Genomic DNA, 27,854 nt, shown 5'->3' with positions numbered 1-27,854 from the left:
TATGTAAAGAGTTAGATAATGCTTTGTTAACAACGTATTAACCATAAATAGTTCTCACTTTAGATTAGGTCACGGAAAATCAGAAAATGTTATTAAGTGCTTTAATACAGCCTTTATTGGACATTAATTACATTAGTATTAAAAGTTCTTAAAATGTTTGCAAATACATTAAGCACACACAAAGCTCACACAGAAGCACACACACACTCTCTCTCTCACACACACACACACTAGGGCTGGGACGATACACCTAGACCAGGGGTCACCAAACTTTTTTCTCTGGGGGCCACATTATCGTTCCTGACTGTGATTGGGGGCCGGGGCCGGGGCCGGGTCAGCTATATAACATAGAATTGTATGACCCAGACCAAAATGACCACCAGCAGGCCTCATTGTGTAGTAGAGATTACTAGCCTGGCACAGCCATCCCCACTACTATATCCACACTACTATATCAACACTTGATTCCTGGCACATATTTGTTTTCTTTACTAGTGGTTTGCAAAAGTTGTAATCGAGTCTTCACACTTTGTTTTAATTAAAGTTATTCTTCACAAATAATCGTTGGTCCACTGTTCTTTGAAAACTCTGCACTCTCTTTTAGGGGTGGAACGGTACACAGAAGTCACGGTTCGGTTCATACCTCGGTTCAGACATCACGGTTCGGTACGAGTTCGGTACAATGGAGGGAAAAGCAAAACAAAAATGCAGAAGGCTTGTGCATGTCTCAGGCTGGACCACCAAAAGAATAATAAATGTCTTAAGCCTTGTATTTAAAAAAAAAAAAAGTTTTATTAATAAAGTAAAGGCATAGAACCAGTTTATTTGTAGTGCACTGACAATAGTTTTTATATAATTAGTTTATTAATTCAATTAATAAAAATACCTTGATATGTTTGGTAATTGTACCTGAATGAATTGAAAATTAATCTGCTACATTTCAGGTTTATATATTTGTTTTCCTTAAAAATTTAATTAACAGTAACTTAAACACATTGCAGTTTGAATGATGTCCTGCATAAACTAAATGACGGAGTATGTTTTTATGTTTCCACTGTTCGATCGCGGCCGCGCCTCACACACTCACTCACTCACTCACACACACACACAAAACACACACACGCACACAAATATAAGTAAACACTTTACGACTTTTCGATCGCGCCCACACCTCTCTCTCAACATATTCCAGCATAGCAATCTTTACATCGCAGCCTGCTTCAGAGCTAAGGCGGAGCTACAGATTAGGTGTCCCTAAAGAACCCGTGTATCTAACAGTAGTTCCGCATTACATTAATTAAATTGCACGCGAGTTTTATTTATTTTTATACCGTGTATTCTCTGTGTAAATGTATGCACCAAACCGTGACGCCCGTACCATGACGACTTTTGGGGATTGCCTCATAGGGCCGGTTCAAGTAGTGGGGGGCAGAGGGGCTGGAGGGCCAGTCAAAGGGGGGTGGCGGGCCTGAGTCAGCCCGCGGGCCTTAGTTTGGTGACCCATGACCTAGACCATGAGGAAAAGTTAAATCATACACTTATACAGACTGTACATGATGTATAAGATGAGTCATATTTACAAAAACAATTCATCAGATCTTTCTGAGTTTTATTTCAGAAGCATCATACAGTACTACATTCTATTCAATAAATAATTAATTAACAAATACATTTTTTAACAGTCACTTGTCGCCACCTAGTGGCGAAACAATGTAATCGATAAATGCGTTATTTTAAGTTCCAAGATTCTATCAAAAGCTGATTTACTCTATTTTGATCGCTACTGTAGACATCAGTGTTTATATTTGAACTTTAAACTTTTATTCCAGTATTTCTATGATAATTTAAACTATTGTATCACAGAAATAATGAAACTATTATGAGGTTTAAAAGACCTTTTGTGAAGTTGTTTCATGACAACTCTCTCTGGGTCAGCGGCACTGCAGTATCACCCAGCTCTGGTAAGCCGTATAGACGTCTGCTCTCCACACGCCTCAACATCAGTCTGCCTGTTCTCTTCCCTTTTTACCAGCTCCCGCTCTCCTGCTGATTGCCAACAGGTGTGCACAGTAATTGATTGCCAATTGGAGACAGGTGTGCACACAGGACCTGCAGAGGACAGACAAGCAGCAGTACACCTGGCATACATACACACGGCCTAAGGGCCGTAACACTCCCCCTCATAAAATCCAACTAGAGACAACCTAATCTCAGACAGCGGAAGAATAGGGAAACCTCTCACCCGCGAGACAATGCGTCGGCTATCACATTGTCAGCTCCCTTCTTATGACGGATCTCCAAGTTATAACCTTGCACCAACAGAGCCCACCTCATCAGGCGTTGGTTGTGGTTACACATTTGGGACAGGAAAACCAGAGGGTTATGATCTGTAAATACAACAACTGGAGAGGGGTTATAACCAACATAGACTTCAAAATGCTGCAAAGCAAGCAGCAATGCAAGGGTCTCTTTCTCTATAGTGGAGTAATTCGGAGGTAAGAGGTATGACAAATGTGCCTCTAGGTCAGACAAGAGCTCCGAATTGGGCAACCTACCACCCTGTTGACCTTCACCGAGCCCTGCTAACCCATCATCAGGTTCTGCCCTGTCACAAACCAAGGAAACAACGTTGTCGCCTGGAGCAGCAGTCTCCGGAGTTTCTTCCTGCTTCCCCTGAGCCACTTCTCTGGAATGATAAGACTTTAACATATTAACGTGACACAGGCGTTTCTTTCTTTTACGGTCAGGTGTGTGAATTATGTAATCAGTTTCCAACACTTTGTTTTCCACCACATAGGGTCCTGAAAAACGAGCAGTAAGGGCAGCGCCGAGCACAGGCAGTAAAACCAACACTTGTTCACCTGGTTTAACAAAAGCACGTACGGCACACCTTCATCCCAGTCTCTTTCTGTATCATAGCAGAATTTCTTTAACGTGGACTTAAGCGTCTGGTGCCAACGCTCAAGCGCACCTTGTGATTCAGGGTGATAAGCGCTAGACACGGAATGTGAAATTCCCAACTCTTGCAACGTCTGACGGAAAATCTTGGACAGGAAATTAGTACCTTGGTCGGTCTTTACAACTTTTGGTAATCCAAAAGTGGTAAAGAATTTAATGAAAGACTTTGTGACAGTGGGAGCAGTGATGTTCCTTAATGGCACAGCCTCCGGAAAACGGGTGGACACGCACATCACAGTTAACAAAAACTGGTTCCCTGACTTAGTCCTAGGCAAGGGACCAATGCAATCCACAATAACATGCTCGAAATGTTCTCCAATAGCAGGAATTGGATGCAGCGGGGCAGAAGGCACGACCTGGTTAGGTTTACCAACGATTTGGCATATACTGCAAGTTTTACAATAGCGTGTTACATCTGCCTTAATGCCTGGCCAGAAGAAATGCTCGAGCACACGATGGTAAGTTTTGGTGACACCTAGATGACCCGACCACAAATGTTCATGCGCTAACCCTAGCACGTACGGACGCCATCCCGCCGGAACTACAACCTGATAAACAGTGTCACAACCCTCAGTCAGATCATCTGCCGTCCCACCCCGAGGAACCCACTTATGCATCAACACCCCATCCTCAATAAAAAAACGCTGCTTACTTGAACACCCACTAACATCAGCCAGGGTGAGATTACTCTTTTGAGCCTCGACAAGGACTTCACGGGTTAACGGCAATGTTTTCTTAGAGACAGTGACAGGGGGGGTGACACTTACAGGACCCTTTACAGGGCCCTTCTCAAGACCATTCTCTGCCTCTCCACTAGAGGGCAGCTGGTCCTCCCTTATAACAGAGGAAAATAGTGAATCCGCGAGATCCACCCCTTGGGCCTGCTTACGAACTTGCGCCCTAGTCAACACACTGACCGAAAAAACTTCAGGGTGCTTCTGAACCAACTCGTCAGGTTCAGTTTCAGAGATGGGAGTATCCACTACCTCTAGGTCCGGATAAACTTTTCCGCCAGCAATGTCATTTCCCATGATAAAATCTACACCATCAACAGGAAAACGAGACCGAACAGCCACAGGAAAGAAACCAGATGCTAGCTTGGACTGCACATGAATGGAATGTAAAGGAGCAGGCACAAAGCTCATCCCGATACCCCGAACTACAGTGCTCACGTCACAGGCAGATTGAGAAGTCAATGGCAGTACGCTAGCCAGGATGAATGAGCGTGTGCCACCTGTGTCTCTCAAAACTGTGACCGGACGCTGATCCTCAGGTTTACCTGTGAGGGATACCAGTCCCTTGGAAATAAATGGCCTGAAGCATTCATCAGGTTCTTTCAAAACCAACTGACTACCATAGGGAGATACAGTCTTAGTCAACCCAACTCCTTTTGGTGGTTTAGACACTGGAGATTGGGACTTTTGTTTATACAGAGCACAATCTGCAATAAGATGGTCGGGTTTATGACAAAAAAAACAACGTTTGTTCCCCTGTGCCCCTGAACTAACACGAATGCATTGAGTGTTACTAGGCTTCTTTACAGTATCATCATAAGAGAACGAGTAATGTCTGACAGACGTGTTCTTGTGTGTCAAAGCGAACTCATCAGCAAGCGTGGCAGCCTGCTGCAGCGTGGTTTCTTTCTGTTCGTTGAGATAAACGACAATCTTTTCAGACACACAGTTCTTAAACGCTTCCAACAGCATCAACTCGCGAACTGAGGAGAAATCATCGGCTTTACAGATGATTTATGATACAGCACACCCCCTATCAAACAAAATCCCTTGTTCTCTAGCAAAATTAATGTAAGTCTGGCCTACCCCCTTTCTGAGAGCCCTGAAACGTTGCCTGTATGCCTCTGGCTCTAGCTCATACACCTGCAAGATGGCGTTCTTAACTTTTTCATAGGAGAGGCTGTCTTGCACAGACAACAATGAGCACGCCTCCTGAGCCTTCCCTGACAGTTTACACTGTAACAGGATGACCCACACATCTTTTGGCCAACTCAGGGCAACAGCAATGCGCTCAAATGCAGTAAAATAGCTCTCAATGTCAGTTTCACGGAAAACGGGGACCAGAGAAATATGTTTACTTACATCAAAATTACCAGTAGCGTAAGATCCTGATGACACTGTATCAGCAACAGCGGCTGGAAACTTTGCTGACTGCAACTCCAACTCACGCATTCTTATGGCTGTTTCTGCCCCCAACTTCTTTAGCTCCAACACCCTGGTGGACTCAACTTCTATCTTTTTAAGCTCTAACTCCCTCCTGAACTGGTACTCTCGTTCGCGCTCCTCCCTCTCCAAATGGAGCCGAGCCAAACGAACCTTCAGCCGCGCATCCCCTCCAGAAGTAGAAGAGGACTCCACGGACAATGGATTATACCTCGGCAGAGTGAACTGCCTACCCTCGCCCCGCTTCACACCGGGTGTATCTGTCACATCATGTGGCGTGGCCACTTCCTCTACCACCGGACCAGATTGTTTTGCTGCTGCCCCGGCGGGCAAATCTAATGAACTAACAACACCGCTCTGCACTAACCCGTCAGCCACAACTGCCCGCAACTCTGCTTTAACCAGGGAACTAGACGCAGAAAAACCATAATGTTTAGCAATAGCAAACAGGTCAGTTTTCTTACATCCACCCAGCTGCTCTAGCGTAGGGTTGACTACAAACTCTTCTTAACTAAACGCAGTCATCCTCACCACAATAGCTACCTGGCCAACACAAACCAACAGTGCAACAAACAACAAGTGTACGCAGACACGCAACAACAAGATCGCATAGGTTACACAATAAAGCAGTAACACACCAGCTACCTCAAAGAATAACCACTTCCCCAGGACCTGCCTACCCAAAACTTATCCTAAACTGTCTTCTGGGGCTTGCCGGGCTTGAGGCGACTTTAAAGGCAAACTTCGGCGGCCGGGGCCCCGAAAGCCTACCCCCGACAGGGATCTCGTCCCCACCCAGGATTTGCCCCGAAAATAATAAAGGAAAAATAACAACCAAGTGTCCAATGGAAAGACTGCAGAACAGCCTAGCTAGAAACTTCTAACTAGCTGGGGAAAAGGTATTCTCCGGAATGACTGGACAGTGAAAACCCACACAAAACAATTTCAACACCAATAGAAACGATAACTGCTTACAGCTTTGTTCCATACAACCCGAAGTGTTTGGGAAAACAAAATCCCGGACGAGCCCCCAATTTGTTACGAACCTCCAGTGGATTATTCCAATTACTCCAATTATTTTTATACTGTACAAACTGTATCTTCTATCCCCTAATCCTAACTGATGTATTTTAACAACGTGAACTAATGAGTATTTGTATATATTTCATATTGACAACATTGTTATTTATTTTTTAATTGTCATATTTACCTTTGGATATAGGCTTAATGTGTGTCATTGTTCTCTACAGGTTGGATAAGTGTGGTGTCACAGATGAAGGTTGTGCTGCTCTGGCTTCAGCTCTGAGATCAAACCCCTCACACCTGAGAACACTGAATCTGTCATATAATAAACTAGGAGACTCAGGAGTGAAGCTGTTCTCTGCTGGACTGGAGAATCCTCACTGTGAACTGGAGAAACTGGGGTAAGATCATCTCCACCATAAAGACTCTGAGTGAATAAGGATTAATATGTAGATAGTGTATACAATTTATCTTTGGCGTAAGCCTCATCCGGTGGTTCAGCGACAGATTCCAGCTTGAACCGTCAGATCCTGCCGGCGGTAGAAGGCAGCGGTGAAGGAGTCTCCCTGAAGATGATCATTTACATCTTACTATATTATTATCTCTCAAAAGAAAGTAAAATTAACAGTTAAACCGGATGAACTACAAACCAGACAACAGATGCAGGAGACAGTGAAGAGGGTTTTTAAAGCACAGATGTTTGGTGTAAATGAAGTTGTCTTGTAATGCTTGTGCAAACAGACCCTTGTAAAAGCGTGAGCATTTCCTAAAAATGTGTGTGTGCAGCTGAAAAGAGGGAAGTGGTGTGTGTTTCACCTGAACCAGGACTGTCACCATATCAGATTTATCACTACATGATTATCATGGCCAAAATAACACACAATAACAATTAGTGGTCGACCGATATATCGCCAAGGCCGATATATCGGCCGATATTTGGCATTTTTGAAATATCGGCATTGGCCGATACGTTTTTTATGATTGGTCGATGTGTTGGAAGCAGGACTTTTATTTTGACAGCGCTCCGGACTTTTATTTTGACGGGCGACGCTGAGAAGAGAACACCAGCGCCAGAAGAGATCGGCAACGGCAGCTCCTCAGATCAAACAGCGCTCACTCACATTCTCCGTCTTCATTATTTTACGATCTCTGTCAGTCATATCTAATACTTTGTTAGACAGAACTGGTAAACAAAGAAAGTAAATGGTATGCGAAGTAAGTAAAGTAAAGCATTTGCTTTTATATTATTTGTAACAGAAAAGGCAAACAATCAGGCTAAAATACTATAATACAGCAAATGTGCATCTACGTTATTTAAACAAATCTCTGAATATCTAATAAACATTTAATTTCACAAACCTTGCAGATTTAATTGAATCCAGCTGTGATATCTTGTGAAGTGTGCATTACTGTCTGCGAGTGACGGTCGATCCGTGAGAAGTGAGTGAATGCGAACAGAAGATCAGCTTCACAGGAGACGCGATCGAAAAACTTGAAATCCTTCATTTTAAAATATGCTGATATATATCCAGTTGCCAACTGTGTCATATTCATATCTGTGATATATCCAGTTGCCAACTGTGTCATATTCATATCTGTGATATATCCAGTTGCCAACTGTCATTTTCATTTTCACTGTGCTGTATGTAAAATTAGCGTTACCTTGTCTTTATTGAAAAAATATGATTACCAGCACAAAATTACCAGATTACTGAGTGCCCTGTTACAGTGTTTACTTTCTTTTTATTCACATATTCATATATTTCTAAACAATTACTTTGTGAAAAATACTGTAATAGGAAGTTGCCATCTAAAGAAGTTGCCATCTAAAGTATAAAAACATGTTTATTTAAAAGATTTGTTTTCAAATTTATTTTTAATTTATTAAATATTGTTTAAAATAAATATATATATAAAAATATCGGCTTTATATCGGCCATCGGCCACCCTGCTCTCTAAGATATCGGCATCGGCCATCAAAAAACCATTATAAATTATAAATGTCGGTCGACCACTAATAACAATATATCACCATATCTATGGAAATCTTGAAAAAAATAATAATAATGCTATCAGTCAACTTAATATTTACTATGTTTATTTTGTTATTTTTGAAAAAGAAGAATCACACCATCACAAACAAAAGGAACAATTACACTTAATGGTGACCAGTTTGAAATAATCACAAGTATACAGTAACACAGCGCTTATAAATCATTTGCAAACTATTAGTTTATAGTTAATGAATAGTATATAATAGCATATAAGCTGAAGTTAATATATTAAGAGACTATATACAAATAATGAGTTCTTCATTCATTGTCACTGTAATTAACAAAGTGTTATTGTTTAATTAGCGCTTATGTAAAAAGTTAGATAATGCTTTAACCATAAATAGTTCTCACTTTAGATTAGGTCACGGAAAATCAGAAAATGTCATTAAGTGCTTTAATACAGGCTTTATTGGACATTAATTACATTAGTATTAAGAGTTCCTTAAAATGTTTACAAATACATGAAGAACAAACACACACACTTACACACACATACACACACACACACACGTTGGGTTTCCATGTTTTATGGGGTCTTTCCATAGAAATAATGTTTTTTATACTGTACATTCTATCCCCTAATCCTAACTGATGTATTTTAACAATGTGAACTGAGTTTTTTATATATATTTCATATTGACAGCATTATGTTGTTATTTATTTTTAAGTGTTTTGTTTATCTTTGGATATATGCTTAATGTGTGTCATTGTTCTCTACAGGTTGATGAAGTGTGGTGTCACAGATGAAGGTTGTGCTGCTCTGGCTTCAGCTCTGAGATCAAACCCCTCACACCTGAGAAAACTGTATCTGTCTGAGAATAAACTAGGAGACTCAGGAGTGAAGTTGCTGAAGGATCTGAAGGATGATCCACATTATAAACTGGAGACACTAGAGTAAGAATAGTTTTTAACAATTTTTGTAGTGTAATGATCATTTCTGCTGGTTCTGTATCAGCTGTCCGTTGTGTTAAAGTGACCTTTCATGTGCTTTTGATTTTGTTAAGTGACTTTGAGCATCAGACAAAAGCTATAATAAAAAAGCTTTAAAAAAGCTATGTTTGAGAATGAATTAATATAGATTATCTAGTTAGTTTTCTTATGAAAATATGTGACATATGCAATGTCTCATACTGCATATGTGACTGTTTGTGTGTTTTATTTTAGGACTTATAGATGTCAGTCTGATCTTCTGATGATCATCTGATGGTGAATAAGGATCCACTACAGAGACTCTCAGTCAACAGAATCAACAGAGACTGAAGATACAGTGACTTCACTGTAATAAATTAAGACTTCATTTAGATTTCAACAGTCCTCTGACAGACCTGATGAGGCGGCAGTGAAACACCTTTTAATTTAGAGTAGCAGATTACAGATTCTCATTCATATATTAACCATTTTATTTGTATAAATGAACAGTATAAGTTCAAAAAAGTTGGAGTTTTGTTTGTCTGTTGTTAGTCTGTAGTGGAGATAGCGTGTGTGCGGCCGCCCCAGGGCCCCGGGCCAATTAGGGGCCTCTCAAACGCTGCCGATCTTGCGTCGCTGGACAGGAACGGGGTCAGACGCCACTTCAAAGCGGATATTTATTTTTACATTCTCTATGTTTTTGTGGGGCACTATGAAAGTCGATTTTCAGACTTCAAAAAAATGTCCAAACTGTTCGCAGTACTCTGCCCAAAGCGGTTTGAGCACCCTGATGCTGAGGAGAAAATGCCTGAGCTGGCCCGGTTCTACTCAGAAGACATACCCAAGCCAGAAGACGCAGTGGAGGAGTTTCGCTCTTTCGTGCATTGTATTCAGAGTTAAAGATGGATCTCACCACCGATGCCGTCCTGCCATTCCTCATTGCCAACGACATGGATAGAGCATGGATAGAGCCTACCCACACCCAGGGTTGGGGAGTAACGGAATACATGTAACGGCGTTATGTAATCAGGATACAAAAATCCAGTAACTGTAATCCGTTACAGTTACGTAAAAAAAAACCGTAGTAATCAGATTATAGTTACATTTTGAAAAAAAGGGGGAATACTTTCAGGATTACAATGGTTTCATTTAAAACTAAATAAATAAGTATTTTGGCATAATAACACTATATTAAGCGCTGCTTGATTATACAGTAGTTCCTGGTTCTGTTGCCAGTAATGCCTCACGTGTGCCACGCGCTGGTGCATGCGCAAATAACAGCTTTCTACAATCTCCTCAGACGCAGATTGAATCACTGCTGCTAGTAGAAACGATGCTGCCTGCGGGAAAAATCGCTTTTAATTCATGAAAATTCCGCTGCTATTTTGTAGAAATTAGGAGAGTAGCTTTTTTAGTACCCAAAATGTCCTTTCTTAATCTTTTCTCGCGTAACGGGATGTTCGCTGTCTAGGTAACGTAGGGGAACTCTCACTGCCAACGCCCCAAGTTCAGTCAGGCAAATTAAGAAAGATCACGGCTTTAGTCAACATGTAGGCCTATTTTAAAATAAACTAATATGTAGATTGTGTAAAAATGTTAAATGTTGTGTTTAAATTTTTTTTTGTTAAAAATTAGTTAAAAATAAAACAAAATAATCTGTAATACCATACATTAGCCACTAGATGTCTGTATAGCGCTTTACATAAATATATATTCAGGCCTGTGTGTATATTTTGCAAATATTGTACAGTACTGGACCAAATTCTTTTTTTAATAATATTCTTGCTTGACTTTATTTATATACGTGACCTTGAAGTAATCCAAAAGTAATCAGTTACATTACTTTCATATTATAGTACTTGGATTACGTTACTGAATACTTTTTTTATGAAGTAATTTGTAACTGTAACGGAATACATTTTTAAAGTAACCCTCCCAAGCCTGCCCACACCTGACCATTCTCCACAGGATTTATAAAACTCTTCCCGAAGAGTGCCGAACGAAGTTACAGCCGTCTGCGGCTCATTAAGACATACTTGCGTTTGTGCATGGATGAGGCCAGACTGTCAAATCTCACCTTGCTGTGTGTGGAGCGGGACATACATATTGACAAGGACAAAGTGGTTGGCAGATTTGCCACCATGAAGGAGAGGAGGATGAAGATTTAATAATGGACCATGATATGTATATAGTTTTGTTAGATTTATTTGTTCTGGAGGATCGTTAAGCAGACAACAAAATGGTAAGAAAAAAATATCGTCTTTAAAAATGTATATTTTAGTTATGAATAAGTCACTCAGTCAGAATGTTATAAATCAGTTGTTTTTCTCAAAGTTTTCATCCCAGTTAAGTTTTCATGTAGCACCTGTAGCCTACAAACAAACTTTGTGTTCAATATATATAATAGTGCCATGTCAATTATATAAAGTGGCACTGATTGAGTGCACTTGGCCTGTTCAGCACCATCGCTTTTTTTCTTGACTGGCAAACTGTTTTCTTTGTTCGTCAATACAAACTTGTCAAAAAATGTGGTTTTATTTAACATATAAGCTTACTTGGCTCAACAAGTGACACATTATTACATATGCATTCATCAGATATTTTACGATTTTTGAACGGTTTTAATTTTAAAATGAATTGGTGGCAGAGTGCCCCATGATGAAGCTCCGCCCCCACTGTACTGAGAGTCTAGCTCCGCCCCCACTATACTGAGAGTCTAGTTCCGCCCCCACTGTACTGAGAGTCTAGCTCCGCCCCTGCGCAGCAGCTCGAGTTCTTACCAGAACCAGGAAGTATGACCATATTAGCCCGGTTCTGTCAACACTGCACTGGCTCCCTATTAAACATTTTATAAATTTTAAAATATTGCTGATTACTTACAAAGCACTAAATGGTTTATCTCCGCAGTTCTTGAGCGAGCTCTTAACGCATTATATTCCTTCACGTCTATTGCGATCTCAAAATTCCGGCCAGTTAATAATACCTAGAATATCAAAATCGACTGCTGGCGGCAGATCCTTCTCCTGTTTAGCACCAAAACTTTGGAACAGTCTTCCTAACATTGTCCGGGAAGCAGACACACTCTGTCAGTTCAAAGCTAGACTAAAAACACATCTCTTTGACCTAGCATACACACAACACATTATAGACTTCTATAATTCAATGTTAGGCTGCATAGATTAGGTCAGCCGGAACCGGGGACACTTCCCATAAACTTCCCATAGGTGTGTGTTAGCGGCCCCTAAGTTAAGAACTAATGATCTTTGCAACGGAAGTGAATCAATCAAAACTAACTTTATCTGGACAATAACTTTATTCTAGAGCTGCTGTAAAGCCAAAACAATCTCTGTTACTGTAATCTCCTATTATCACTGTAAAGCTGCTTTGAAACAGTCCATATTGTTAAAAGCGCTATATAAATGAAGGTGACTTGACTTGAATGTGTTTGTGTTGTGCCAGCAGAGGGAGACAAAGACTAATGAAAGATTCATTTTTCATAATTATATATAAAAAATAAAAAAAATGTTCAAGCTCACTTTTGGAAAACAAACAATGTAAGCTTGAGTTTATACATCATGTTTTTAATAATAGTTGTATTACATTTGCATTACTGTATTAAAGGGGTCATATGATGCGTTTTCATGTTTTTTTTATTTTATTTAGTGTGTTATGGAGCTGTTTGTGCATGTATAAGATCTGCAAACTTACAAAGCTCAAAGTCTCCTACAAAACATTTTATTCTATCTAATGCCCGATACACACTGTATGATTTTGGGCGGTTCCAGACGAAAGATGAGCATCGTGAAACAATCGTGTTGATTTCTGTGGTTGTGGCTCCTAAACGTTGTACAGTGAGAGCGGTTCACAGACGGCTGATGTCACAGTCTTTTGATCAAAGATAGATGATCATGATCAACTCACAGTGTGTTTGCTGCTACGACCTACATCTACTGAGTGACTAGCCAATAAAAATGCAACATGAAATGGCGTATTGATCAACGCGACATGTCGCTAAAACTTAAAACTACTTTCCTCAAGCTCCATTTGCAAGATTGGCATGTGAAGTTCACCTCTTTTCCCCAGTCATGACTGTGTCCATATTCTCCTCTTTCACTTCCTCTTCTTTTTTCAGAGCAGATAAAAACCACAATTGCCAAAGTGTGACTGATCTTGCTCTATTTGTTTACCACTAGCGCATGCTGATGATGTTTATTCTTCTGTACTAAGGATTGAATAGGTGTGATCATCGTAAAGTCTACATACATGTCGTACCTAAGTTTATTAGATCCATGTCGTACAGTGTGATTTGTACTGATCTTACAGAATCACAGAGTCTGTATCAGGCATACAAGAGAAAGCAGATCCAAACCAAGCTAAAAAAAAATAAAAAATGAAACATCACTGAGCTTACTTAAGCTGGACTGAGACGCTATTTTCTTCTGGAAACAAACTTTGTTGCATTATTTTCCTGTTATCTCTGTAAAGCTGCTTTGAAACACTCTGTATTGTAAGAAGCGCTATATAAATAAATGTAACTTGACTTCGAACGAATTCTCACCGACCTACGTCACTCTTAGGGATGGGACGATTACCGGCTTCACGATAAACCCCGATAAAATGTACTGACGGTTAGTAATATCGTTTAAAATTTAATTATCATTAAAACCGTGTTTGATTATCGCGATTTTAGATCCTGTTCAGCCAGCAACAGTCTGACGCATGTTATTTTTTTTATTCAAGAAGGAATTGCGGAAGGCAGTGACCGTGCTCGGGAGATTTTTCAGCCTTTTAAAAGAACCAATTCTGATGTGTGGTCATATTTTGGCTTTAACAAAAGTCCCGAGGGAAACTTAATCGAGGATGGTCACCCTGTCAGCAGAAAATGCGCAAGAAAAAGTCGCTGCAATAGGGGGAAACTTCAGATCTGCCGAGTCGTCTTGTGTGACCATCACCGACTGTTGTATAGCGAACGCAAGGCAAGTTAACTTTGACCTCAATACCAAAACTACGTCTGGGAAATAATTGGGCATGAAATATTGTTTTAAGTTGAACTATTTTATATCAATAAACGTGAGGCTTCCGCAAAGAAAAGTTCACAGCAAGTGGCTTATTAGCCAAAGACGAACGAACGAACAAGTTCAAACAAGAGTCAAGACTATTAAGAGTGACATTTAAGGGATACTAATTTATATTCATTATACACTTATTACACCGATTTTTTTTTTTTTACCACATAGGCTAATTACGGGGACATTGAATTGGGATTAATGTTTTCTTACCTTTTTATAAATCATGTACAGCGTACAAAACAATCGTTCAGACAAGATGATCACAACAATATTATCAAACTCTGTAAACAATAAATCAACTCTGATTTATTAATTTTCAATACAATTAAAAACAGAGACACAAGACGGCAAGTTGTATTTGAATGAAACGAGCGAGCGCGTCCATTGTGATACATGGTGTAACGTCTGTCAGAGAGTTTGAAGTCTGCCCAGATGAAGAATACAAGACAGTGCAAATGAACTGGTAGTTCCACAAGACTTTTATAGATGTTTTCTCTCAGTTAAGCACACTCTTCACATACATGTCGAAGAGCGAATGTTAAAAGGGAAAAGAAAACTCTAAAACATGCTACAAATCAAAGTAAACACATTATAATAAAACAACGGTCAGCAGTAGAGCGGTCATCTTCCTCTTTGCGTGATCAATCTCACTCTCACTGTGCGTGCGCGCTCACATAAAAACAGCATGCATACAATAACGTACACCATAGAAGAAGTTATCTTAAATGCACATCCACATTCATGTCATGAACACTACTTAACACTAGGTGGCCGTTACAATGCATGTGCGCGGTCTTATAATGCGTTGCTATTGACGACCGTCATTATAAGGAAGGAAATGCTTTAAAAAGTGCATAGAGCTGCTTGTTTTATTTTTTGTTTGTTGATTTTCAAATATAAAACTTGTTGAAATGTCTTCAGTGTGAGCATCAACTCTTTTTGAACACTTTCATCTCGTTTTAACAAAAACGTGATAATATTGATAATCGCGATAATTTTGGTCACTATTATCGTGATATAAAATTTTCATACCGTCCCATCCCTAGTCACTCTGTGGAAATATTTGCATAATTCTGCCCAAATGCGCACGCAGGGAAAGAAGGCGTGGCTTCAGTTGTCAGTAGTGTTGTGGAGATTCTGTGTGTTTCTGTGCGAAAGCAAAAATCAGCACTTTATTTGGCCTTCCGAAAGTGGACGCAATTACGGATCAGTGGTTCAGATTTATTTACAACACTGTTCCAGAACAGTACAACCCAAATGTTCATGTGTGTGAAGCGTATTTTACGAAGGACAGTTTCCTGAACCTGAGAAAGTACAATAACGGCTGCTCCAACTTTGCTAGGGCAATCTGGCGCTTCTGAATCAGAGCCTGTAAGTATGTTTTATTATTTGTTAAAGTATTAGTATTGACTGTTCAAATGCAGAGTTTTGTGCAGTGTAGAGAAACACATTGTCGTTCTTACGATCAAAAGTGCAGAAATGGATTTATGTTTACAAACATAGCATCTTCTGTTCTCCGCTTATAACTTGTGGTGAAAAGATGACAGAGATGCACTACATGTTCTGCTTCACACTGGTGGCTTTGTAGAAAGGTTTACTGTACAACAAGAAATCACATACTGTACAATAATGTACAGTATGTGAAAAATAATGTGTTTTTTGAACATTAAAGCATGGTAACATTCTATTACACCAAATACACCAAATAATGATCTTTGAAAATAGCATCATATGACCTTTTTAAAATAGCATGACTCATGATAGGGGCAGTTAAAGACACTAGAGCTTGTGTTCATGTAATGGTCAGATCAATTCTGTGTTAGGAGCTTTGGGTTCACTGACCCACAACCCCCCGTTGTTTTTATGAAATATTAGGGCATATAAATGTTAATTTGCAGTTTAATACGTTGCTTATACAAAGACATTTTATTTCAACATATTTCAGTCGATTTTTACTCATCTCAGTAACGTAGGCTATAGCAAAGCATTTTAGTTGATTAAAGCGGTTTATTCTTTCACACACAGACACGCGATTCATATTTAGGCTAAACAGTTTTTACAAATATGTACCCTTCATTCATCTCACAGAAACGCGATTCATATTATAGAAACGCGATTCATCTTTTACATATGCCTACACTAACGTTATTCCATAACATTATTCCATAACGTTATTCCACATAACACTTGAGAAAAGATAACTTAGCCTACCTCACCCCTCATCTATTGCTCCTCATATCAGCACTGTTCTTAGGAAACTTTTCTCCAGGATTATTAGGTAGGCTATGCACTCGCGGCGCGCTGTGTTTACAGCTGATGTGGGCGTTTCACAGGTCTGAAATGGTTCAGAATTTGCGTTTGAATAGCGCGCGCTCTCCGGGGCGTGGTTACATTACATTTGAATGAGCTCTAATAAGCTCGACTGGAATCGCTCTCTTTTAATACAGATTTCACAAGCTGAGAACATTTGTTTTTTATATAAATTACTTCATTTAAAGGTCTGGTAAAACGCCTTTTTTCGAAGGCTTGATTGTGTTTGTGGGGTGCACTGTAACATGCGTTCATGCTTCGTTTTAAAAAATTTGCATTATTTTTCACATATTTAACCATTATTCTACACTGCTCTGTCCCTCCTTGTAAAAACGGTCGGATGATTTCCGCGTTCTATGAAGCCCCCCCCCCCCCTTCCAAATACGCAATGGGCTCAGATTGGTTAGCTGGCCCAGTGTGTTGTGATTCGCTAACCTCCAAGTGCACGTTGTTCGGAAACGTCACGCACCCTTATCTTTACCGGTAGTTTGTGCTTCAGTAAACAACGGCGTCAATATTGCCATACCAGTTTGAGCCCGAATCAGACCCAGAGAATGTTAGTGGAGAGGATCGAGCAGAACCTGTTCAAGAACGGCTGTTAAAGGACGTTTCAGAAAAGTATGTTTTTTAACACTGCAGATCGCTATATGACACTGTTACTTTTGTATATTTAGAACGATTGTAGCTAAATATCTGTCGCCTGAACTATTAATCCAATACGAACACTAAACATTGGCTTTACAACAGTTGCCAAATCAAACACAAAACCATGTTTAGCATGCCTGTAGATAAACAAGCATGTAGATAAACAATACATAAAAGCTATAATCAAAGAATAATTTACACTGATCACATAAACGACAACAACCACGAACATTCCAAGTTCGCTGCGCTGGTGATATTAAACAGAAGTTTGTATGTGTTTGTCGGATAAGTATGAATTAACGTTAGCATTTAACAAACTGGTTTGTGGAGCCAAACAGCGTTGTCCTTCGTTTACTTCCTTGCTACAACGTACAATTAACAATACGAACTATCACAGGAAAACACAACGACGAAAAATAAATCATACTTACAGGTTGTGGCCCGTAAACAGTTTCTGTTTTTAAAGTTGGAACTGCTCCATCTTTCAGGACTAGCCGTTGTGCGAATCCTTCATCGGAGGAGGGGTTTATGTAAATATTGGGCTTAGTGATGTCAGCAAGCCCGCAGGAATGTCGTGTAGTCCCTACTGGACGTTTTTTGTAGTTCTTAGAAATTGATTTCTTTAAAAGCAAATATCTCCCTTTGCTTTAAACTTTGAAAGTTGTAACTTTGCAGATGTTGTTTATGCTCAAACAGCAACATTACACACTAACTAAAGTTAGAAAAGTGAAATCGTGTTTTACCACCCCTTTAAGAGAAGCGATTTCAAGCTTTATGCCCTTGGGTATGTTTACCTGTTTGACTGAATTTTCGCGGATTATCAGATCATTTTCGAACGCGTTTCAAATTGGACTTCACATACAGAGAGAGTGCAGAACTTGAATCATGTTTATTTTTCTTTATTTGGCAAAAAGCACAATACTTTATTTTTATTGTGAGTATACAGAAAAAAAATAGAAACTGAACAGGATCGATTGATGTATAACACGAAAATGAAAGATCAAAATTAACAGAGCAGTTTGAGCTTATTTTACATTGCTAAAAAAAAAAGAGCAAAACGCGGGGGCGCGTTTTTGGTCCCCAGAGGGTTAACTTTGAAAAGAACCATCAGCTTATCAGTTTCAGAGCACCTCATTAAATTGATACTTGCATGGTCTGTGCAGGGGACACAATTCTTGAAGTGGTTAAAATTTGAGTTTGTTGTGAGTGTCAAATGTTACTGTACAAGTTGCAATCGTTTTCTTCTCCACTGGATGGAGAAGATATGATGAACTTGCATGGTTATTTCGACACTGTTCTCATGGCTGGAGTGTAGATTGTGGCCTGCTGGATCTGGGACGGAGAGAGAGCACACAGGGCAAATGATGGGAGTTGCGATGGACTTCTTCTGCATTGAATGAATACGTTGAACTCCTGAGGTTGTCCTTGATTCTGTTGTGGTTGAGAGAGTCCTCTCTCTCCTGAGTGAGCACATGGCTGTGGTGAGTCGAAGCCTGCTGCCCTGGGGCCTGCTGAGGCCACGCTGGACATCACAGCACCCTGAACGTACTGAGAAGGCCAAGCGTTGATCGTTGCCCATTCAGTGATGGTAAGTAGAGTTTTATAGTAGAGTTTAGTTTGACCAATATTGCGATTGCGATTTAATATGCGATTATTTTTTAAGCTCTTTATCTTTTCTATTATTCAACAAAAACAAGCAATAAATCATTGTAAAATAGGGAAGGGAATCTTTAGGCACCTCATGAGCCGATCAAATTGTTTTCTTTAATTGATCTTATTAATAAAACTTAAAATATTGAATTACATCATTATAAGTAGGCCTACTTATAATAATTACACATTAAAAAAACTAAATTAATACAATTACATGTTAATAATTTGAACAAATATAGCTTCAAAACATAACAAAGAGGGGAAAAAATATTACAAGTAATAAACAAAGAGTGCTTTCAGTATTTAAGAGTAGGCTGTCTGAACGTTTTCATCTCTTTTGAAATTATAAGATGTGGTTTGTCCTGTCTGTTTAATAACTTAAGATATAACTGACTGCGTTACATTAATTTCACGTCAATAAAGCATTTTGAGATGCAAGTACATTTAACCACGTAGACGGAGTCGCTCACAGCCGCATGCTCAAGCACTCTTCACAAAGCGCGCGTGATTATTTGAAATTGAAAGCAGCTTCTGTCGGTGATTTTCATCTTTTTAATATATAAGCCAACTGCATTCCAAAACATATGATGCCTTCGTAGAACATTTGTAAGTAAAATACCGGCGGGCGAGACCACGCACTACAAAAGTAACATCACGCAGACCGCGCGTATCTCATATCTTGTGCAATGAAGCTTGCGAATGTCCTTGTAATTCGCTTCAACTTTTCCGAACTTTATTAAAGATTATTTCTCGTAAGGTTCGAGTGGTGTCGTGTGTGTGTGTGTGTGTGTGTGTGTGAGACAGAGGAATTAGAAGCAAGCAGAATACGGTTGTTTATAAAGCACACGCGTCATCACGTATCTGTTTAAAACTAAGCTCAGACATAAATCTGAAATTATCTAAATCGATACAGAATAATTGGAGAGAATCTATAACACAATATCACATAAATTAAACATAAACTGTTATTTCCTGTAGCCAGGCCTATATGCGTAGCGTACCAAGTTGATGCTTCATCTGCAATAATGGGCCCTATCTTGCACCCAGTGCAATTGACTTTGTACACCGACGCATGTATCATTCCTATTTTGCACCCGCGCAAAGCGCGCTTTTCCCTCCACAGAAGCACGTCGGTTAACTAAGAAATACACTTGCGCTCCCAGGGGCGGTACAGCGCAAAGAGGAGGCGTGTTCCAGTGCAAACGTTCCCTCATGCTATTCTGCACGTTTAGAAAACAATTCCGCCACTGACCGAAAAAAACTAGTTTAAAGTCAGTGGCGCGTTGCGCATGTTATTCATATGCTAGTTTAAGGGCACATGCTTGGCCATAATCAATGTAGCGTGTGCACAACGCGCATACACTTTGATTCTCTCATCTACACAGAAGCAGCAGTTTCCATTTTTGCAAATCATACATTATTACGATAGATAGATAGATAGATAGATAGATAGATAGATAGATAGATAGATAGATAGATAGATAGTTTATTATAAAAGCATACATCTAGCTTACACATTTACCCAAATTAAACCGAAGTTAATTTGGGTGTGTTTCTCCATCCCCAATGTCACTTCTCTGTGTTTTACGGCCCTGACGAGAACGTCGGTCTCCTCGGCTGTGAACCGCTCCTGGCAATTCCGCCGTTATAATAGCAATCCGCTATGGAACAAGCGCACCTGCTCTTAAAGGGAATGTGAGATGACGCTCTGATTGGTTTATTTCACGTTACGCCCAAACCACACCTATGAGTAATGAAGCTACTTCAGACCAACCCCTTTTAGATTTGTGCCGGGCGCAAGAGTCATTTATCCCGCCGGGAAAATAGCAACAGCGCCTGAGATCCACCCACAAAGTTACTTGCGCTTTGCGCTTGATACTTGCGTTTCAGATCGTTAAAATAGGGCCCACAGACTGGTTTACTCTCGCGTGTCACGTGACCAGACTGTAATTGCAGCTTTGCGGTTAAAAAAATCGCATTTCATCATATCGCGATATTATCGCAAATGCAATTAATCGTTCAGCCCTAATGGTAAGGTTGCAGTTTTCTTCTGAGTTGGATTGAAGAAAATACAGTCTGACTCCTTTGGGAGAGTGAAAGCATAGCAGGCGGTGGGGGGTCCCCACAGACATCAACCCGAAGAAGCAGCAGTAGAGGCCAGAAGAAGAGAGAGAGTCACTAGCTGTGTCCCAATGTGAAGGCTGCATCCTCCGAAGGTCGTATTTGAAGGCCGATTGGCCGCATTTGAAGGCCGATTGCGTCACAGCGGCGCGACGAAGGACATCCCAATTCAAAGGCTGCATCCTTGGAAGGTCGCATTTGAAGGCCGATTGCGTCACCGCGGCGCGATGAAGGCTGTCCCAATTCAGTTCTGCATTCTCCGAAGTCCGTATTTGAAGGCCGGTTGCGTCATCGCGACGCAACGAAGGCTACCCTGATTCAAAAGCGACGCCAAATGCGTCCTTCGTTTCCCCGTGAAAGGAAGGATACATAAATGAACACTTAGCGGCCTATCCTACCCTATTCTACCCCATAAGTCATTGCGCGCCGTTGACGACAGCATTTATTTATTTATTTTTAAAGGCGGTCGAGACTAGAGATCGGTGGTGGACAGCAAATTCACATTTAAATGTAAGTATTATGTTTTCATTTATTTAAATGGTTAGCGAAACCGAGTTAAAGTTGATTATAAACTTCATCTTAACTCCTTCGTCACTATTGCGTGGCTTCATTTGTCAGGTAGTTTGAGGCAAAACGTGTGCTAATATTAGTTAGTTTAACGACCTATTTGTAATTTTTGCACTAGTCTATCTCACTTGTGTATTAGGCTAAAAGAAATATGCTAAAGAAGTAAGCCCACAACAATAAGAAAAGCAGTTGATAAGGCAATGGGGTTTCACTTTTATGTGTTTTTGTAGTGCTGTCATGAAAGCTATGTGGTTTTAACCAAATTTGAGTATATAGAAATATGATTTCTTAAGTATTTTGTATGCATGTCTTGATGTGTCATATTTTGCAGTGTTAACAATGCACTTAAGATTGCACCCCTGTGTTAAGCTTTTTTAGAGCAATTCAGGAGAAAAAAAATACGTCTTTGCTGAAATGTATTGTGCTGTTGTTGTTAACAAGCCATGGTTAATTTGCTCTGCCCTTAGGATTGCAAGTGTTCTGGGACAGGTGAGGGTGTGAGTGGGAAACCCACTGCTGAATCTTGGCCCTGGTTTGTCCTCAGGGCCCAGTTCAGCAGTGGGTGCCCACGGTGAGGAGGAGCCAGCACCAAGGCAGAGGCGAAGAGAGCAGGGAGAGGATGGACAGGCTGTTTTCTCTTCTTGAGAAAATGATTAAAAAAAAAAAAAAAAATTCTACATATTCTTTAACTTTTTTCAGAATTTTTAAAAGGAAAGAAAATCTGTACATAATTTTTTATGCAACTTTAAATGTGTAAATAAAAGAGAATGAATTGTTCTGGACATTGTTTATTTTTTTGACAGTCATAATTTCTACTTGAAACAAACTCTTGTATACCTTTTTTTTTTTTTCAAATAAAATTGGTAAATGAAAATCAATTGTTCCATGGGCTACATTAAAGTACTTTTTCCAACTATTAACAACATACGTTAAACATATCAAAATCAACAAACATTTACAGTACATAAAATAAGAAAAATATGATGTAGACTTTTATTAGAATTTATTAGAATAATAATTAGACTTTCAAAAAGAGTAATTTCTGAAAAAAGTACTTTTAATAACAAGTTTTTAGTATCAAGAGTAAACCTAGAGGTATGTATTCTGCAGGGGAAAAAACTCCTTGTCAGGGTTTTTATTATAGTTTGTATTTATATTATGATATTCCTGCATTTTACTTCTGAATATTTTCAAGGTTGTTACATTATATACTTTTGTGTAGTTTAATGTAAAATCATATGTGAGGGAAAAAAGGTACTTCAGTAGGTTACTTCACATTTGTACGTGAATATTTAATGAAATATGCAGTTCCGAAAATTAAAGTCTCATATGTCCCATATCAAAGGGCGCATCTGAAGCTCGGACCAGTCTAGCCTACAAGGACTGTTCTTGTCGCCTGGCAACCGTGACAGCTGCCGATGACGAGCGCGAGAAATACTGGACTTTTTTATATTCAATTGGGGTTTTATATTCAAACAGGGCTAAACCAAAAATACATGACCTGGCAGCGCCGGGGCTGAAACATCCTCACCATGTCCTCCAGTAAAATATAAAACATAAAAATGACAATAGCCAATTCTGGCTCTATAGCTGTTTACTCAATTAGGCTATATCAAATGAATTATCAGGATGGCAGCTGTCCTCTCGCACCGTTGAGGAGCGGTGATCAGAAACACCTGGTTGCGCAATTAGGAAATCCCATGAAGGCTACATGGTGCGTCCTTCGAAGGATGCAGCCTTCACATTGGGACACAGCTACTGTGAATTTGTCTCTAATAAAGCCCGAGAAAGGCCCCTCCTCTCCGGGTTTGCTTGACCAATGAGAAGGGTGGAATTTCCAAGCGGGAGATTCCTCTGTGGTTGATTTATGAATCTTTGTTCTGAGCGTGCTCATTTGCATGTGCAGCTGGATTGGTTTCTGATGACGAAACTAAGAAAGATTCTTGTAATACTAATATGTTGCGCAGCTATCGGCATATCATGTACACAATCATTTCGATCTTCAAAGTACCAATTTATAGAGACCAAACATGGTATACGTGAGGTTACATTGACCGTTGGTTCTATCATAAAATACACAGTATCAAGAAAATAATAGAATTAAAAACACTACACAAGACAGGAAATCATTCACACAATTTTCTGGAATGCATGTTCATTTATAGATCAGATTAATGCAGCTAGTCTGTTTCTGTCTTCCCCATTGTCTCTATCTCGAGCATGTGATCACATTTTTTAACAGCAATAAACCCAACTTATCTTATTGTGGTCATGGTAACTAAGACCTTCTTGCCCTTTTTGGGGGGATGGGACCACAGATCCCAGAGTGAGTTTTAAATATTATTTGTTAACTATAACAAATACTTGTGTCTGATTTGTCTCAGTCGTTACACATATATTCACCCTTTAGGAAGAAGAAATGCATTTTGCTGTTTTTTCAAGACAAAGCAAGCTATAAAAATACAAATAATAAAAAGTAAGATAAATTCCCTAATTTCAAACACTGTCCCTGTACGCCATCTTGTAACACGGATGATTGCTACTTGCAACCCTTATATACATATCATAGTCTTCAGAAAGACTACTGTCATAATTGTCAATTTCTTTGTCATGTCCTCAGGCGTCCACGGGGGACTTTGATATAAATCTGGAAATTCATCATATTCTGAAAACTGAACCATTTGAAACTCCACACTAGATTTCAACATTCTCTTCACTAGGCTTTTGGCAATACACACTGGAATAGACATGGTAGACAACCATGAAAACAATACCAGGAGCCCTATCACTACCACTGGCAAGAGTGTGTGACATAATCAGTAACCATTATATCATCAGTTGATAACTATGTAATAATACAGCAAATTTAAGTTATTTCATCACATTTATACTCTTCATCTCTGATTTTCATATAAATGATCACTCTTAAATTTGTGAAAGAAGAAATTCTTAGGCTGTTTTTTTCTTTCTGGGATAGTCCCTTCAGTATAAACAACCAATAATACACATTGTTGTCTTTTCATATCTTGTACAGATATTTTTTCTTTGCTAATTTGTTTTTTATCAGAAAATAACATATACATTTTCTCAGGAGGCCGTACTAAATGAGCAACCCTGTTACTGCATTCCTGACATGTTAGAGGTGTGTGATTCTTCCAAAATCTAAACACACGACAACATGTGTTTCTGCTTTCACATGTTTACCAAAGCACCATACACCCCTAGGCCAGACCACTGTCACCTCTCAGATACCAATTACAAATGTAAAACTGCGCAGCATTAACCCACCAAATCATTTGACAAATAGTCACATATCAGTAACAGGCTAATATAGCATTACATTTCACGTTCCTTGCAGCTAAATCATTACCATGACATAAAATAGTGTGATCAAACATACAGGTAATACAAAACTAAATTATTAGCTGATATATCATTTATATGATTAGTGAATTCCATACATCTCTGGATGGTGAAAACAAAATCTCCCATCATTCCACTCTCCTTCATAGCGTCACCAAGCTTCATCTTTGTTATTGTTCTGAAAATGCGAAAACTTACAGATTGTACCTTTAATATCACTAAGTTACATCAAAGGTCAAATAAAATAGAAATGGCACATTTAAGTTAAAAGTTATGACTGCATGATGAAACCATCCTAAGTATATTTTAGTTGTAATTAAATTGTAGAAAAGCATAACTTTAAGTGTATTTAGTGTACTTTTGTGTGTTAAATTGGAGCAACTAGTAAGTATATGCCTGTGTTGGTAATAATTACATGCTTGATTAGTGATATTAAAGTGTACTTTATTTGTGTTACAAGTACATTACAAATTCATTACGAGGGTCTTCGAAACATACAAGCAATATACCATAAGTGTATTATATTATATTACAAATACTACAAATTGCACACTTTGTCTTCAATAATAAATGCACATTAATAAACAAATATTACTTAGCTATACTTTGTACAATATACTATTGTATACTATAATGTATTTTGAAAGTATACTTTCAATGCATTGTTACAATGATCATTTTCAGCACAAAGTTAAAAATATACCTAAATATATATTTTTAAATAAAGTGCAAATAAATACACTTTTAAAAAATAAACAGATGTTTCACTTGTGTCCGTGTCCATCTACAGCAACCGTTAAAGAGAAACTTCATCCAGAAATGAAAGTGATCTGATCATTTACTCATCTTCATGCCATCACAGATATGTATGACTTTTTTCAGATTAACACAAATCAAGATTTTTAGAAAAATATTTAGTAACACTTTACAATAAGGTCTCATTTGTTAACATTAGTTAATGTATTAACTAACAAAACTGTGAGCAATGTATTATAAATGTCAAAAAAAAATTAAACATTCATTAATCTTTGTTAGTGTTAGTTGTTCATTGTTTGTTCATGTTAGTTCACTGTGCGTTATCTAATGTTAACAAATACAAGTTTTGATTTAAAAATGTATAAAACATTTTTGAAATGAACATCAACTAAGATTAAAACATGATGTAGAAGAATTTTTCATTGTTAGTTCATGTTTACTAATGTAGTTAACTAATGTGTAACAAATGAAACCTAATTGTAACAATTAACAATTGTAGTGTTACCAAATAATCCATCTCTGTGAGTCCATGTAATGCAAGTGGATTGGCCCCTCAAAACTGATGCTTCAAAAACCACACAAAGTGAACATGACGGTAATCCATAAACCACATTTGATGAATCAATGCTTCTGAAATGAAACAATAGCTGTAAGAAATACAAATATTTAAAACTGTGTAGTGATTTATGGTCTTTAATATTAATATTGAGTTTTTAGTCACGCGTCACCTAAGGTGAGTGTGAGAATGTCAGATGATTGCTTCCTATATTACGGGGAACCAGCCAAGGAATTTCACCTCGACAATAAAGAACAATAGATTTAAAAGATTGTTGAAATAATTAGAATTATATTAATTATAGAAAGTTCATCATTTGATCAATCTGAAGGATTTAGTGAGATTCTGGTGAGCTTGTAGAGCCTCTGATTATCAACACAAGAATGACACAGTTTGCAATAAAAATAGATTTATTAACCAAAAGATATACAAGAGTAAAATACTACCAAGGACAATGACTAAACTACTAAGGAAATTGAATCAATAATCAAACTACAAACAACTACACAAATGGACGTTAATTCATTTAAGACAATAAATGGCAAGTAGATGAGCAATGGATTGGACAAAGCAATGAATGGGTAATTAGAAGTCTACGGAGGAGTCAGTTGTGGTCTTTCTGGATGCTGGTATGAAATAGTTAATAATCATTTATTATGAATACAGATAACGTGTCTAATGTATCCATCTGTATACGCTGACCCGAGATACAGTCTCTACACAAATAGCAATCTCATATAGTAACAACATAATTACACATCAGAATTAATTTTGCCATGTTTTCTCTAGATTTAAATGACATTTTCAGCCAGCAAGGTACATGTAGCGCCCCTTAGCGTGTCTTAGCTATTTTATTGAAGTGCGCTCCCCGAATTCCTACTTGGAGAAAGATCTCTCTTTCTGTTATTAATTAATGCACCAATGTAAATTACTAACTTCTCACTATATGTTCACTTTTATTCCTAATAGTCACTTTACTTCATTTATAATAACCACACAATGTCTGTATAGCTAAAATAAAGTAAAATATTAACTATATGTCTCTATCTCACATAATATAAACACTTCAAAGTCAAATATATATTACAATGAAAATAACCAAAATAAAATATTGACTTCTGGAAATCCTCTTTTTCTCCATAGGGCTTCATACAGCTGTTGGGTTAAAGTATCAGATGTGTTTATTTCAAGTGTTCAGCATTTAGAAATCTCACAATAACAGCAACATTAATGACTGATAATTGCAACCTCTATCAAACACATGGATTTTCAAAACTTTTAACTGATTATATTTTAATTTCTTAACGTCTTCCAAACACCATGACAAAAAGTGCAAGCTGGAAAACATGCATATTTACCACAGTAAAAATAATGTTGGTGAATATTCATCACTTCATCAAATTATAAACAGATAAAAGTTTGTCAAGGCAAACTTTGATGACCAGAAAGTTTGAAGAAGTTTTAAGAGATTGAAATTTGAAGGTTTTCATTTTCAATTAGTTTGAAGTTTAAAGCTTAAAGTTAAGGATTTGAAAGCAATAAAGTCTAACAGAAAATAGACAGATAGATAGAGGGTGCTAGTGGTGTTTAACACACTGCTAACATGCTTTTAGCACACTGGTAACAGGTTTCTTGGATGATTGAGAACAGGTTTCTAGTATAAATTAACAAAGCTATCTTTTGACATGTTTGT

At 38.5% G+C, this 27,854-nt stretch overlaps 1 protein-coding gene and 1 long non-coding RNA gene across 3 annotated transcripts in view; one reads left to right on the top strand and one right to left on the bottom strand.

Annotated features, from left to right (window-relative positions):
• The window catches only part of LOC309506546, a 157,327-nt gene extending 141,562 nt beyond the window's left edge, over positions 1–15,765 (bottom strand). The window contains exon 1 of the long non-coding RNA XR_014208856.1: positions 14,890–15,765. This is a non-coding gene — a long non-coding RNA (uncharacterized lncRNA). The remainder of the gene's footprint in view (positions 1–14,889) is intronic.
• LOC309506213 (uncharacterized protein) overlaps positions 1–27,854 on the top strand; it is a 415,585-nt gene that overhangs the window by 370,215 nt on the left and 17,516 nt on the right. Inside the window, exons 16-18 of one of the 2 annotated variants that reach the window (XM_082179916.1) lie at positions 6,386–6,559; positions 8,933–9,106; positions 9,377–9,517. The exons of the other annotated variant lie outside the window; for it this stretch is intronic. Of the exons in view, the coding sequence (XP_082036042.1) occupies positions 6,386–6,559; positions 8,933–9,106; positions 9,377–9,416 (388 nt within the window). The 3' untranslated portion in view covers positions 9,417–9,517. Of the gene's footprint in view, positions 1–6,385; positions 6,560–8,932; positions 9,107–9,376; positions 9,518–27,854 lie in introns of those variants that run through there. 2 annotated transcript variants of the gene reach the window in all.

Source organism: Leuciscus leuciscus (genome assembly GCF_965113295.1).
Source record: "Leuciscus leuciscus genome assembly, chromosome: 9".
Taxonomy (NCBI): Eukaryota; Metazoa; Chordata; class Actinopteri; order Cypriniformes; family Leuciscidae; genus Leuciscus; species Leuciscus leuciscus.
This window is presented reverse-complemented; position numbering and strand designations above follow the sequence as displayed.